This window comes from Pundamilia nyererei, unplaced genomic scaffold (assembly GCF_000239375.1).
Source record: "Pundamilia nyererei isolate P.nyererei 1_Seehausen unplaced genomic scaffold, PunNye1.0 scaffold00025, whole genome shotgun sequence".
Lineage (NCBI taxonomy): Eukaryota > Metazoa > Chordata > Actinopteri > Cichliformes > Cichlidae > Pundamilia > Pundamilia nyererei.
The window spans coordinates 2,842,320-2,855,807 of NW_005187426.1; the positions used below are offsets into that span (position 1 = coordinate 2,842,320).

Consider the following 13,488-nt stretch of genomic DNA (forward strand, 5'->3'; position numbering starts at 1 on the left):
CTGCCGTCCATGCAGTTTGCCTGCAGCAGGCGGGACTTCAACGTTGGCACCGCCCCTTATTTGGGTCACACCCAATCATATTAGCTGCGCACACACTCGATCAGGATTGGTCAGCAGGCCTGTCCTACAGCTGAGGGGAAGGGTGTTGTAGCTGCTTCTCAGACCATAGACAGTGGTTCAGACATGAACTCCTTGGAACAGGCCGAAGGTAATCAACAGTAAAAGCGACTCAAATTAATCAAATGTAAAGTTTCAGCGGGTATAGCCGTTGCAGCCAAAGCCACGGAATGTTTACTGAGCAAACGTCTTAAGATGGGTTGTGAAATTTTGGCGTAATAATGCGTTAGCCGGCTAGTTTTCTTAGCATGCTCGTTAGCCTAACTGACAAAACATTCAGCCACTGATACCCTTCATTATTTACACGCAAACACATGTTTAATTGTTAAATCCCCCCGCTTTTGTAACTGGGATCGTAGAGTCATAGCCAGCAACTTTATTTTTATTTTTACATATGTAGGAATATGATCAGCTTGGAAGTGAAAGTGTAGCAAACCTACAGGGCATTTAAGAGCTTCATTTTAAGTAATGGTGGGTTTCTGTCTTCAGTTTACAACTTTGAGTGATGACACCAACTGAGCTATAGGGCTAAGGCTGGCTTTATTTTAAGATTCAATTTCATGACATTCTTTTGGGGAAGAGACTAAAAAAAAGCTTTTCTGGGGATACCTGCGTAATCCTTGGTCCAAACACAGCGTCTGCTCATGGTCCTGTTGTTTTGTTGCAGACCTGAAGGCCTTTGAGAGAAGACTGACAGAGTATGTCTCCTGTTTGCAACCTGCCACAGGCAGGTGGAGAAGTAAGTAACAACAGCAGAGGAGTTACAATGGTTGACATCTTTTTGATATTGCAATTAACCTGAAAGAAGTTCATATTGAACTCAAACTGCAACTATTAGCTAAAGCTCTACGGTGAGTTGATTTAATATCTTGTTCTTGTGTTTTCTTTCAGTGATATTGATAGTGGTGTCTGTCTGTACAGCTACTGGAGCTTGGAACTGGTTAATAGACCCAGACACACAGAAAGTAAGTATTTGTCGAGAAAGTCTGACTCGAAGAGAAATCAGAGGTATATATATATCCCTTGTATTGAACAGTATGGCCAACAGGGATAAGTGGTATCATTAGGTAACTTTTGATCCAATAAAAGCAGCCTCATGCATTAATAGATAATTGTTCATGTATTAGTACAGTTTAGGTGAGTTCTAATCAAGGTATAGTGTCTGCACATGTGCTTTAACTATAACTGACCACATTGTCAAATTTTAGGCTAGTCTTATAAGAAGTTTTTCTGTCCCTTAAGCCTCTTTTCTATCTCTGCCTGTCTGAATATCTCCATCAGCTGTAGCATATCTCGAACGTTTAGCTTGTCTCCCTGGATGTGTTCATGGTTTGAGGTCTCAATCTTTCTGAAAAATTTTCATTCCTCATTCTATAGAAGAGCAGCCAAATTTGAAGATGGTTTCCAGATTTTTGTATTTATTTATATCTTACAGTGTCTTTGACAGGATTAATGAAGTCATTCAAAATTTTACCTTCATTCTTTTCTAAATCTCCAAGTTAAAGGTCCTTGAAGTGCATATGGGCGTGCTGAAATCTTGTCTTTCTTCATTTGTCTTTCATGCATTTCTGAGCCTCCATAACTTCATAAGTAAAGCCAGTGGCAACATAAAAATTTCAAAATTGAAAGTTACATTTAAAAAGAAATACATTTTTCATCCACCCAGAAGTGTCACTTTTAATTAATAATAATTTGGTATTAATTAATTAATTAATTAATTAATTAATTAATAAATAATTAATTAATTAATTAATTTCTATGTCATAAAATAGCAGACACAAGCACTGGTGCTAGATGTTGTCATCACATCCTAAAAAAAACATCTGTAAAAGTAAATATTTTCTCACCCGGATTGATGTTGCTTTGTTTCCTTTTGTCATGCAGGTATCTTTCTTTTCATCCCTATGGAATCATCCCTTCTTCACCATCAGCTGCATCACTCTAATAGCTCTTTTCTTCGCTGGAATACACAAACGAGTTGTGGCGCCGTCAATGTATCCTTGTTTTTTCTACTTCAGTAAATACAAATTAGCGACTCATGTACATGGATCAGGTATCTGTGACAGTTGCCCATCAATTTAATTCGGTTAAGTTCCTATATTTACTGTACCACACACATCTGCAGTAGTGTACTGGTGGCTACTGTGGAGAAAATTAAACTGACTTCTTACAATTTACATCTAGCCTGATGTTGCCTTGCAGATAAAATAATTCCCAGGCTGTGGTTTTTCCTAATCTCTTCATCTTGACCTTTGTGATAAGATCATGGGTCCTCAGAAAATCTGATTATACTCATATCAGGCAGTTGAACAGTGTCATGGTGGATGCTGTCGACATGGGTCTGCCATGGTGAAACTAAGATGGACAACAAAAGCTTGTCTTAGATACTTTTGTATCTTATGTTTTGTGCAGGACATATAAAAAGAGAACGTCTGGAGGGAAAAATCTTACTTTTAGTTTTAAATAAGTATCTTATTAAATGAAATAACTTGAAATGTTTGCCACATTGGCCATCCTGTCAACTCATATTTTCTCTTCCCACTGGAGAGAGGATTCAGTCTAGTTCCTGCCTTAGTTCTGCCCATAGTCTATATTTATAAAGCTTTCTTTCCTACTATAAGTAAACAGGCCTCAAACAAGACAACAGCTTGATAAGAAGCAGTGTAGTGGTCAGAGTCCACATGTGGGTTTAACAGCCTGTTGTTGAAGGCTCAAAACCATATCAGGAGATTATGTCATGGAATAGAAAATGCACTGTTAATCAGGATTTGCGCTGCACTTGTCAGCTATGTTAATTACTTTATTTGATGTGAATGGACTTTGGTTTCATAAAGGGTGGTTTGGTGTACATTTTGTTGTAGGAGGTTATTAAAGCACTGAAGCATCTTTCTTTAGTATTTAGAGAATTTGACCAGCTCTTTTGGGTTCCATGCAGATACCTCTAGGTCACTTCATTCACCTTCCTAAACAGCCTGTTTGACTGGAATCCCATCGTCTTTGTCTCAGTAAAGAATTTAGTTTATTGATTTCTCAATAGTTTCCGTTTTTGTACATGGTATCAGCAGATGTCCAAAGCTGATTTTTGTCAGGTTGAGGAACATCACATAGTGGATTTATTCCTATTTCCATTCCTGGTTATTGTCTTTAACCGTTACCCCTGCAGTATTGCTGCTCGCTGCCGCACAGTTTTAGCAGAATACAACATGTCCTGTGATGATGTGAGTCAACATGGTGATTTTTATTTTTTTACCATTTTACTAAAATTTAAGGTTTTATTTTATTTTTAATTTTTTCTTGTCTTTTCGCAGACGGGGAAACTTATTCTGAAACCACGACCAAACATCCAGTGACCACACGCTCCTGGGTTCTGTCAGGCCTCATCTTTGTTGATTGCCTTCTTGTCTTTAATTCCTTTGGATGCTCTTAGATGAAGTATGATGGGAAATGCATTTTCAGCAAAGGAACGAACTGAGAGGCCCTTCCTTTTTTTTTTTTTTTTTTTTTTTTAACAGTGTTGCTGTGTCGTCATCATTGAAGCTGCTGATTTACTCATGTAACCGTTGACATATTTTACACATTCAGAGTGAGGGTATATTTCTGTTTCTGTTCAGCATGTATTTTATCTAAAATGTTTCTATTTTAAAGGTTATTTGCCTAATAAATAAATTCATAAGACGTGGGCATATCAGGGCTGTCTCTTTATTTCTTGTTGCCTTCTATTCTTCCTATGGAGCTTGTCACATGCGTAGCTTGTGCGCTTTTGCGACAGCGTCGTGCTTTCTCTTAGCAACCAACACTTTACGGCAGGGAACAGTCTTCCACATGGCCTCCAACAAGGCAGAAGCCGGAGCGTGTGCTTGATCCGCAACAAACTCAGTGTCAGAGAAAAGAAGAGGGGAGTAAACGCCGCGTTATACGCGCAACTCGCACTTTAATAATCACGTGAAATGGGTAAAAGTAAAACCACTAAGTTTAAACGTCCGCAGTTCAACTCGGTCGGGCTGCCGGTGACTGTGGTGAAGGAAGGAGACGGTGAGGAGGAAGAGCATGGTGATGATAGCTGTCCAGCTGCGGAGTTGCTTGAGAAAGTAGGAATATACACTGCTTCTTCTTACACGAATGTTTCTAACTTTGAGTTTAAGAGCTCCTATTTTTGCAGTTTCTAACATTTTGAATAGCTGGTGTCACGTGCTTTTAAACACGTTTCCTATAGTTGCAGAGTCCCAGCGCTGATGTGCGAGAGTTTGCATGTGCCAGTATTTCTCGGGTGGTGCAGCAGAGTCAGACCATTCCGGGTTTCCTCCAGAGGGATGCTGTTAGGCGCCTGGGTCCCATGTTGCTGGACCGGAGCCTGGCTGTCAGAGAGACTGCCACTGGAGCTCTCAGGTGAGTCTGGGTGTAACAAATAATCTGGGTTCCTGTCACTTGACGAAGACCTGGATCACTCGGGTCATCTAACAAGTAATCAACACGTGTGACCTATTTTTTTTTTGCTAGAATAGGCCATTTTAGTGCTGGGGTCATCATAAAATATATTTGAACTTTTCTGTGTTGTCAGTTTGCAGTGATTTGTATGAGCAAGGGCACAAGAGAAGTGGCAGTCTCTGGTGGAGGTATAAGGATAGGGATGGTCGACCAAAACAGAACATCATTGGCGTAGTTAAAGTAGGAGGTGATGAGGCATGAGTGAGGGTGCCATCTGCAGAGTTTGAGAATAAAGGTTTTAGTATGGACATGTGTTCTTGAAGTGCTGGAAGGCAGACTTAGAGATAGATTTGATGTTGTTGACCTCCAGAGACCTCCCTCTTCTCGAGCTTTGAATTGGGAACCACAACCAAGAGTTCATTTTAATTGTTATTCAATTTGAAAAAGTTTGCTGACATTCAAATTCTGATGTCTTTTAGGCAGTTTACAAGGCACAGAGGAGGGAAGTGACTGTTATCCTGATGATAACTGTGTATCATCCGCATAGCAGTGGAAGCTCAGCCCATGGTTATGGATGATGTGACAAATTAAAGGGCCGACAACTGGCAAACAGATGATGAGTTGTGGGTGCCCAAGGCTCCATGGGCAGCAAATTGTTGCTAACAGAAGAGCTAATGAAACTTGCTGAAAACCTCAAAGAGTCAGTTCCTGGCATGGGTTGTTGCCAGAGTTGTTTCAGTGGCAGGTGTGAGACCCTCACATTATCATTCTGGCTGTTTAAACCTCCTTTGGTTAACAGTGTAGTTGTATGTAGATACTTTGCGATGGAGTGAGAATCATCAAGAAGAGGCTGTTTATGCCAGCAAGACAATGCTTTTAATATTTTCTTCTCTCGATTACAGCAAGTGAGGACGTTTATTGCTTGACCACATGCCTTAATTTCTCTCCCATTTGTGTGCCCCAGATTACTACTTGACATTAGTAATGTTAGTGCTTTTCCTGCTGTGAAGAAAGTCAGGTGCAGGTAGAGGGAAGTCAGTTGTCAGTCACATGCTTCTGCAGTTTTTAAAAGTGTGTTATTGGATAATAAATAAATAAATAAATAAGATGAGTCACATTGTGCCGTTTCATTTGGCTCCCTTATATATATTTTAGTTACACATACAGCTACACATGCCTTTTGCTTATATGCATAATACATGTATTGTGTGCTAGTTTTTAGTGAGCACTGTTGATACTGCAACAGAAAATGCAGAAAGCTAAGAAATGTGTCTACAAAAGCCCTGGAAAACATTAGAAAATGTAATCATGGCTCTTTTCTTCCAATCACTTCAGTCAGTGTGGTGTTACAGAACTGAACTTTTCTCGGGCTTCACAGAGAGAGGTGCATATAAGAATACAAATAGCACAGCTCATAGTCCAGTGCGTTTACCTCTGAGTGGGTGGCATTTGTTGACTTCTACACACTATCCAGGGAGCTGCTTTGCCTAAACCCATCTACGCATCCCTTTTCTTAACTGCTTATCCACCTCAGAGTCATGAGTGGACTGGAGCCTATCCCAGGTGTTATGGGGTGAAAGCTGAGATGTAGCCTGAACATGTCAGCAGTCTAATAGGGCTAACACAGACAGACAGACAACCAGTTTAGAAATCACAAGTTAACCTACTGTGGATGTCTTTGGACTGCGGAAAGAAACTGGATTATCCAGAGAGAAGCCACACAGACACAAGGAGAACATCCAAACTTCACACAGAAATGTTCACAGTTGGGCAGAAGAACCAAGGACCTTTCTGCTGTGAGGCGACTGCATTAAACCTCACAGAATGTTTCTAGTACTTATCCAGTGCAAAAGTCTTGAGCCACCCCTTATTTCTTTATATTTTTCTTACAAGGTGACAGCCTTGCTTGCCATTTTGTTTAAAGTGGGCTTGATCAATAGTTTTCCAGGCTTTTTTTAAAATAGTGTTTTTGCACCAACAAGTTCATTCCCAAATAGCTATTTAAAAAGAAGTGTGAGGATGACAGAAGAAGTGTAAGGCTTACAGCAAATGAAACGGTATCAGAAAGTGATGTCCTTAAGAAATAAAACAAATCCAGTACAGATGTGAGAAGTACATCTGGCCTTTTAGTTAATCAATTTCCTGTTCACTAAGGTCTCATAAGAAATGGTCTCAGTTTAGGTTTGGCTGGCAAGAAGACATTCTTAAGGGAGAAAAGGCTAAGACATGCCAAATCACACAAGAACTGGAATGAAAATAAGTGGCAACAGGTCTAATAGATATAGATGGATATATAAATTTGAATGTTTTTGTTTCAAATTGTCAATATGTACAGGGAGGGAGGTACAGCAGTGAGTGTCTACAGCCATCTGTAAAATATGGTCCTGGCTGTGAAATTACAAATGCAGAAAAGTATTGTCAGATCTTTTTAATCCCTTTGCAACACCATCTGATAAGGCACTGATTGGCAATAAAAAGAAAAGCCTTTTGCACAGTATTGTACATTGTGCGTAATACCATGCTGTGCATGATGAGTACAGTACTGTGTGTCATATTGATATTAACCTCTAGTCTGATTTGAGGCCTTTCAGTAAACCCTAAATAGCATTTTGTCTCCTCGAAATCAAAACAAAACCATTGCTCACAGTGGATCTCCCGGCTCCCCCCCACCCCTCGGCTTTCCTCTCCCACACACACACACAATTACAAACAGCATCTCTGACCGCGAGTCTCCTCTGAGTGACTGATGACTGTGCGTCTGTGTGTATCTTCCCTTGACAGGAATCTGAGTGCATGTGGAGGTCAGGAGGTGTGTGAGGACATGGTGAAGCACGACATCATGACTCCTTTGACAGCACTGCTTAGAGAGGTGAGACTCCATCGCTGCTTTTCGCTCACCGCATCACTTCAGTTGCTCCTCATCAGCAGCTGTTACAGCAACATCAAGCTATAATATCCTCAGCAATTAGTTTGTATCTCAGAGCAAATATAGTTGTGGTTATATATAAGTGGACACTGGCATCAAATCCAAGCTCAGTGTTGGCCTTTGTGTAACTTAAACTAGCCATAAAAAGTTTCTCAAATTTTTGAGGGTCAGAAATGATCTAAATATGTTCAGATGAATGATTGGAAAATTGAGACCTGTTTTACTTGTTCTGTTCACATTTGCAACACATTTGCTTTCCAGTGCTGTGCTGGCTTTGAAAGTGCCGTTGTGTCGATGAAAGACCAAAGTAATGCAGTGGAGGATGTAGCCAATGAAGCTGTACACTTGCTGTGGAATCTGTGGTAAGTTGACCTTATTTGTTTTCATAGAAGGCTTTTTAAAAAATTATTATTGGCTCAGAAAGGTCAGTTTGGCCACATACATAATCAGCCAGGTCTTGCTATGGGTCTGACTGTAAAATCTTTGGGGACATGCCAAAACATCATCCATTCACCTGTCCTTTGCTGTTGGTTAATGATCAGCTCATGAGGGTATTCTATGTCTAGTAACTACATAAAAGTAAAAGAAATCCAGAAAACCCCATATATTTGTGAGTTTATTACTTGAATTTAGTTTTCTGACATCGTCTCTGATAAATCACTCTTATTGACCTAGGCATGCTTTGTATTATTTGTTTGTCTTTCAGTGAAAGCAGCAGCCAGGCGTTGTCTGTGTTTAACAAATCCGGTCTCTTGGATGTGGTTGTTCAGTGCCTGGAGAAACACCCACACAACCTGGAACTAGCCATATCTGCTGGTATGTCTAAAGCATTTATTCTTATTTGCTATTTAACATTGAGATTTTATTAAATAAAGGTGTACATTTTGTAGGTGTTCTCTAACCATCTTCATTTATTAGGCGACACACCTCTAACAAGTACTGACAGGATGCTTAACACATCTGTGCTATTAATATGGTTCTAACACCAGCAAGGAACTCCAAGAACAAAGCTAGCTTGTAGCTTTTGTGCCCAGTTTCAGCTTTTAAACACACTCTCCTCTGTGTGTTCCCCAGCTCACTGTTTGCACACTGTGACTGAGGATAACCCAGAGCTGCTTTGTAGCATGAACACTGCTGTGCTCGGAGCCCTGGAGAATGTGCTGCTGTCATCTCAACCAGGCGTGACACAAACTCTCCTCAGGACACTGGCTGCAGGTACAATTTGTCCCTTTTCATGTCTTTTTTTGTTGTTGTTCTAAACTTAACCACAATTAGACAAATTGACCAGCACAGGAGTCTGTAAATTGTAATGTGTCATACCCCTTCCTGAGCCTGAACTCTGTCTGATGTGTTGCTCAGGTACGCTGTGGAACATGAAGAGTAGTCTGCCTGCTGCTCGTCAGGCCGAGACCGTCAACGCTGTGGTAGCTACCTTATCACAATGCCTGGATTTGGATGCAGGTATGCTAATACCTGAACTTAGACAAGCAGAGGAGCTTCGCCACAGAAACGCCCCAGCTGTGTCAGACATAGAGGGCCAAGCTCCAGAAGAGCTCGCTGAGGAGGAGATGATTGAAGAGGAGGAAGCACCTAAACAGAAGAGGAATGGAAAAGCTGCGAAAGTTGATAATGACTTCTCTGACCTCTTGCCTGTACGTATTAACTCTTGCAATCTCTTAGGCCCATTTAGAGTTAAGAAAACCAAAGCAAGGACAGTTACAGTTGAGGAATTGGCTGTTTCATACCTCTAAACTGTCTGATCCATTATATAGGCATTGAATTAATTATGCTCTGCTTAGTATTAAAATTCTGTACTTTCAGCCTGTGGGCCTCTGGGCATAGAGGTTGAAATCAGTAAACCCTTATGTATTGCCATTTGCATTCTTCCACTCGTATGTAAAATAGTCTGAGATATTGACCAGTATTATTTTATTATATGCACATTGTCTTCTAATTTATTCATCAGCACAGAGCATACGCTCTGTTTTGCACGAGAGCGTGGACAAGTGTTTTCAACTGTAAAAATGCAAATGTTTCCAATTATGCTGAACAAAAAGTATATTCTACCTGAAGCAAAGCTTTTTAAAACTCAAAATTCCAATGTAAGCATCCACTGCAAAAATAAAGTATCATTTTGATTAAGGTTTAATTATAACATGGTGTACATGATGCTGTAATGATCCCTTAAAGTAAAACCATTGGTGGCTGCCTATTGGCTAATTCAGTACTTGACAGAGGGCATTTGGGATAGAAGAGTTTATGGCTCTTATTATGCATTTTTCACTGGAAGAAAACTGACTTACTTTCATTTGGCTTTTTTTAGACCAATTTTAAGTGATTAGGGTTGGGGTTCTAATGACTCATAAGTCAAAGTTTAGGGCCATTTCTCAGGTGTTTTAAAGGGTTAATCTCAATTTGGTTTCAAGTTTTTTGTTGTTAGGGTTTCTTTGTTTTGTTTTTGAGGTGCACATTAATGCCTGGTGAAAAGGTGGTGTGTGAGTCACGCTGAAATGTGAGCCAGAGCGACAGGGCAGACAAACTGTCGGGTTTAGGGGGGAGCAGATTAGGGACACCCAACAAGGTTCAGCTGAGGACCAACTTGTGGCTTCCACCAAGTTGACAGTCCCCAGACCTGACTCCGGCGAGACAGAGCTGTCCCTCTAAGCTCAGTCAGAGCCGAGGCCCTAGGATTGTGGGTGACATTCATGGTGACGTACCAGAATACCCTCTAATATTGCGGGTTGTTTGGGTTGTTCTGGTGTACTACTATAAAGATTCATCTGTGGTAAACCATTTATTTATCATGCAAACACAGTTTTACACTTATTCCTTCAGGAGCAACACCCTTGAACTGGGTTTTAATGCTCACTGCACCGCAAGAAGGACATAGTGGAATGCATCTGTAGAATTATTTTTCTTTGTGGCAGTCAGCTGAACCCAGACTGGGTGATAAGAGTGCTAAAAGGCATTGTTTTAGTAGAATGTTGACTCACATGGCTGATTGTTTTTGTCCAGAGGGGGAAGGAGGAGCTGAGGGAGGCAACGGCCTTGCTGATAGCCCAGCAAACGTCCTTGGAGATCATCGTCAACATGTGCTGCTCTGACGGTGAGTGGTGTGGCCACGGACAGCCATGCTGACCCCAGGCACTTTTCATCAAATATATTTCCTATGACACAGTCACCAACTATGTGTTTGTCTATCGGAGAAACTGTTATAGCAAGAAATGCACACAAAGGTCTCATTTGAGAACATTAAAAAAAAAAAAATCTTCATTGTTAATTTCTCTAATTAACTCTCTGTGTGTGCACATATTCAGACCCTTCTGATGACGAGTGGGAGGAGGAATCAAGCAGTGATGAAAGTGACATGGGTCCCGATGGTCTTTGTGATGGAGTGTCCAATCTGATGTCTCCATTGTGCTTGTCAGCTGAAGTTCATGGGGCTTTGATCAACCACAGCATACCACAAAAGGCAAATGACAGTCTGCTTCTTCAGTCACATCTCAGCCAGTTCATCATCAAAGCTTTGACGCGCTTGTGAATGTTGTTAAGCTGTCATTTTAGCTTGCATTGCTGTAAATACAAATTTCAGATTAGATTGATTATGTGGTGAACCTCACCCATCTTCTCCCCCAGGCTGAATGGATTGCGTTGTTTGTACAGTTTCATAGAGAACTCACTTTCACATACAGTTTATATGCACCTACGCAGCCACTCCCAAATGTAAAAGGGCTGCCATAATATTCCATATTTTCCTGTTTTTAAGGTTCTGAAGAAAACAGAGTTCCCTAAAAAGGAAACTGTGGATTTGTGCCATCAAAATCCCTCCTGGAGAGGCCTGATAAAAAAGTAATCCTCCTCTCTTCTTCCATTGAACTTCACTGTCTGAGTTTAACTATCTTTATTCTTTCTCATTTATAAATAAATTATTTTTTTTTAAGTCTCTAAATTTTTAAATAAAAAGTCTCACCTTCTTTTTAGGATGGAGCGCGTTCAATCCCGGGCACTGACTTGCCTCCACAGTATCCTCTCCACCATGGATGCAGAGTCTTTGGGTGGTGCAACAGCCCTGCAGGAAGCAGCACAGCATCTCTCCTCTATGGTCTTTGGTGCTCCAGGTCTCACATTAATAAAACTTCTTCTGCAGTATTATAGTACCATTTGTTATTTTTCTATTTAAAGAAGGCAAAAAAGTGAGTATGCATTTGTGAGAAAGGAAACTACAAATCGAAACTATATGTTTCTTTCAGAGATTCCCAAAGACGAGGAGTTTCTAGAGGCTGTCATCAGCGCCATGCGATCTCTTTTACAGATGATTGCCTCCAAAAATATCCCACAGGTAGATAAGACGCCACTATTTAAATAAACAGCTAAATCAGTCTTGGTGATTACAAAAAGAGGTCAAAGTCTGTGCAGCCGAGGTCGAGGTATCCCGACTTTTAGCTGCTAGCTGAGGGTAAATGATAAAAATGCTTGATTCTACATTTCCCTGTGCCTAATTATATAGTCTTTGTTATCATGGCTGCAGAACACATGACAGGAGTATACAGGTTGAATAATACTCCATATGTTAGTTCCGTCTTTGGTAACTGCATAAAAACAGACCTGAATGTAAAATTTCCGCCTTGAACTGAACTTTAAAATCCACTGCCACTTCACACTTGCTTCTGTTGACAATTTTTGTTCCTGACAGCTCAGTATCTATGTGTTTGGCTTTTGTTTTTGCTAGTGTATGACCCCCCAGCAGCTGATGAGCTTGAGCGAAACGGCCACCCGCTGTGATGTTGTCAGCGTGAGGGTCAACGCCGTCGCCATTCTTGGCATCACTGGCAGCACATTAGCCAAAGAGAAGGGCACTGCAGAAACCCTGCAGGTATCTCTTTCTCTCGTTTATTCTTTTGGAAAAGTTGTTCTTCCTCTAAGAACCTCTTCTTCCACAGATGATCGGAAATGCGTTGCTTCAAGTTGCCACAAAGGATCCTGAACTCGTTGTAAATGGAGAAGCCCTTGATGCTTTGTTTGATGTGTTTGCGGATGGAGAGGAGGCAGAGACAGCTGCAAAAAACATCAGTCTGCTGCCTGCACTGAAGGCACTACAGCCTGTCTTCAAGACCAAGGTACCAAAGATAAATTCATCTTTACTGATCTGTGTGCTTGATAATTTCTCAATATTTTTTCAGCTATGCTTTTTTTTTCCCCCTGGAAATATACGAAGCACATTTATTTTTTTCTTATTTCGCCACTACATTGTGTGAATTCTCCTTTGAATAACAATTTTTTTTTTTCCACTACCAGATTCGTAAAGAAGGAAAAGGCAAATACAACCCTCAGCAGCTGTGTGTGCTGGATAACATCAGAGTGAACCTGAGAAGATTTATTGGTTATCTGGAGATGGTGTTGAAAAAATGAGGACTATAAAAGCCTGTTTGGTTTGGACAAATATGCTAGCAGGAGCATAGAACGAGACAGAATATGGTTGTGAAACCAACAAGTATTTATGTTTATATTCTTTAAATGATGGTTTACTGTTTGTTGTGCAGAGCGAAGGGAATGTAATAACCGTTATTGTATGCTGGAGTTGGCAGGTTTTTCCCCACCCAAATTAAACTTTAAACAATTTTGAGACTGTGTTTGTATTTTCATGTCTGATTGAAACATTTTTGAAAGATCAGGTGTGGGATCTGGCACCAACTTTTCTTATGGGCATCCTTCTTTGAATCCAGCGGGCTTGACGTTGGTGTTTGCAGTACTTCTACAAGAATGCTGATCTATTCAAAGTATCTGTATAATTATGAGGGGGATTATATTGATGGCATTTATTGTACTTTGCATTGTACTTTGGAATTCTAAGTTGTTGTTTTTTTCCAATGAAGACACTGGTCTGCATACACATTTTTTCAGTAATTGAAGGAGATTGACGGTAAATTTTGTAGATTTTGTTTAATCTGTCAGTAAAATTATACATAGATCTGAACTGTCTAAATCCCAGAATTCCCTATTTTGGTCATAATGCGGATATC

At 40.4% G+C, this 13,488-nt stretch overlaps 2 protein-coding genes across 2 annotated transcripts; both read left to right on the top strand.

Annotated features, from left to right (window-relative positions):
* Positions 1-86: 86 nt before the first annotated feature.
* Positions 87-3,723, top strand: cnep1r1 (CTD nuclear envelope phosphatase 1 regulatory subunit 1). The gene is made up of 6 exons (XM_005727621.1): positions 87-208; positions 785-856; positions 1,009-1,082; positions 2,002-2,111; positions 3,281-3,335; positions 3,426-3,723. The coding sequence occupies exons 1-6, from the start codon at positions 184-186 to the stop codon at positions 3,465-3,467; spliced, it is 378 nt and encodes a 125-aa protein (XP_005727678.1). The 5' UTR covers positions 87-183; the 3' UTR covers positions 3,468-3,723.
* A 142-nt stretch (positions 3,724-3,865) lies between these two features.
* heatr3 (HEAT repeat containing 3) lies at positions 3,866-13,091 on the top strand. The gene is made up of 15 exons (XM_005727622.2): positions 3,866-4,205; positions 4,331-4,503; positions 7,324-7,411; positions 7,730-7,830; positions 8,175-8,284; positions 8,543-8,683; positions 8,828-9,120; positions 10,484-10,574; positions 10,786-10,940; positions 11,235-11,317; positions 11,450-11,586; positions 11,719-11,807; positions 12,198-12,341; positions 12,409-12,585; positions 12,764-13,091. The coding sequence occupies exons 1-15, from the start codon at positions 4,065-4,067 to the stop codon at positions 12,875-12,877; spliced, it is 2,037 nt and encodes a 678-aa protein (XP_005727679.1). The 5' UTR covers positions 3,866-4,064; the 3' UTR covers positions 12,878-13,091.
* The last annotated feature ends 397 nt before the right edge of the window (positions 13,092-13,488 follow it).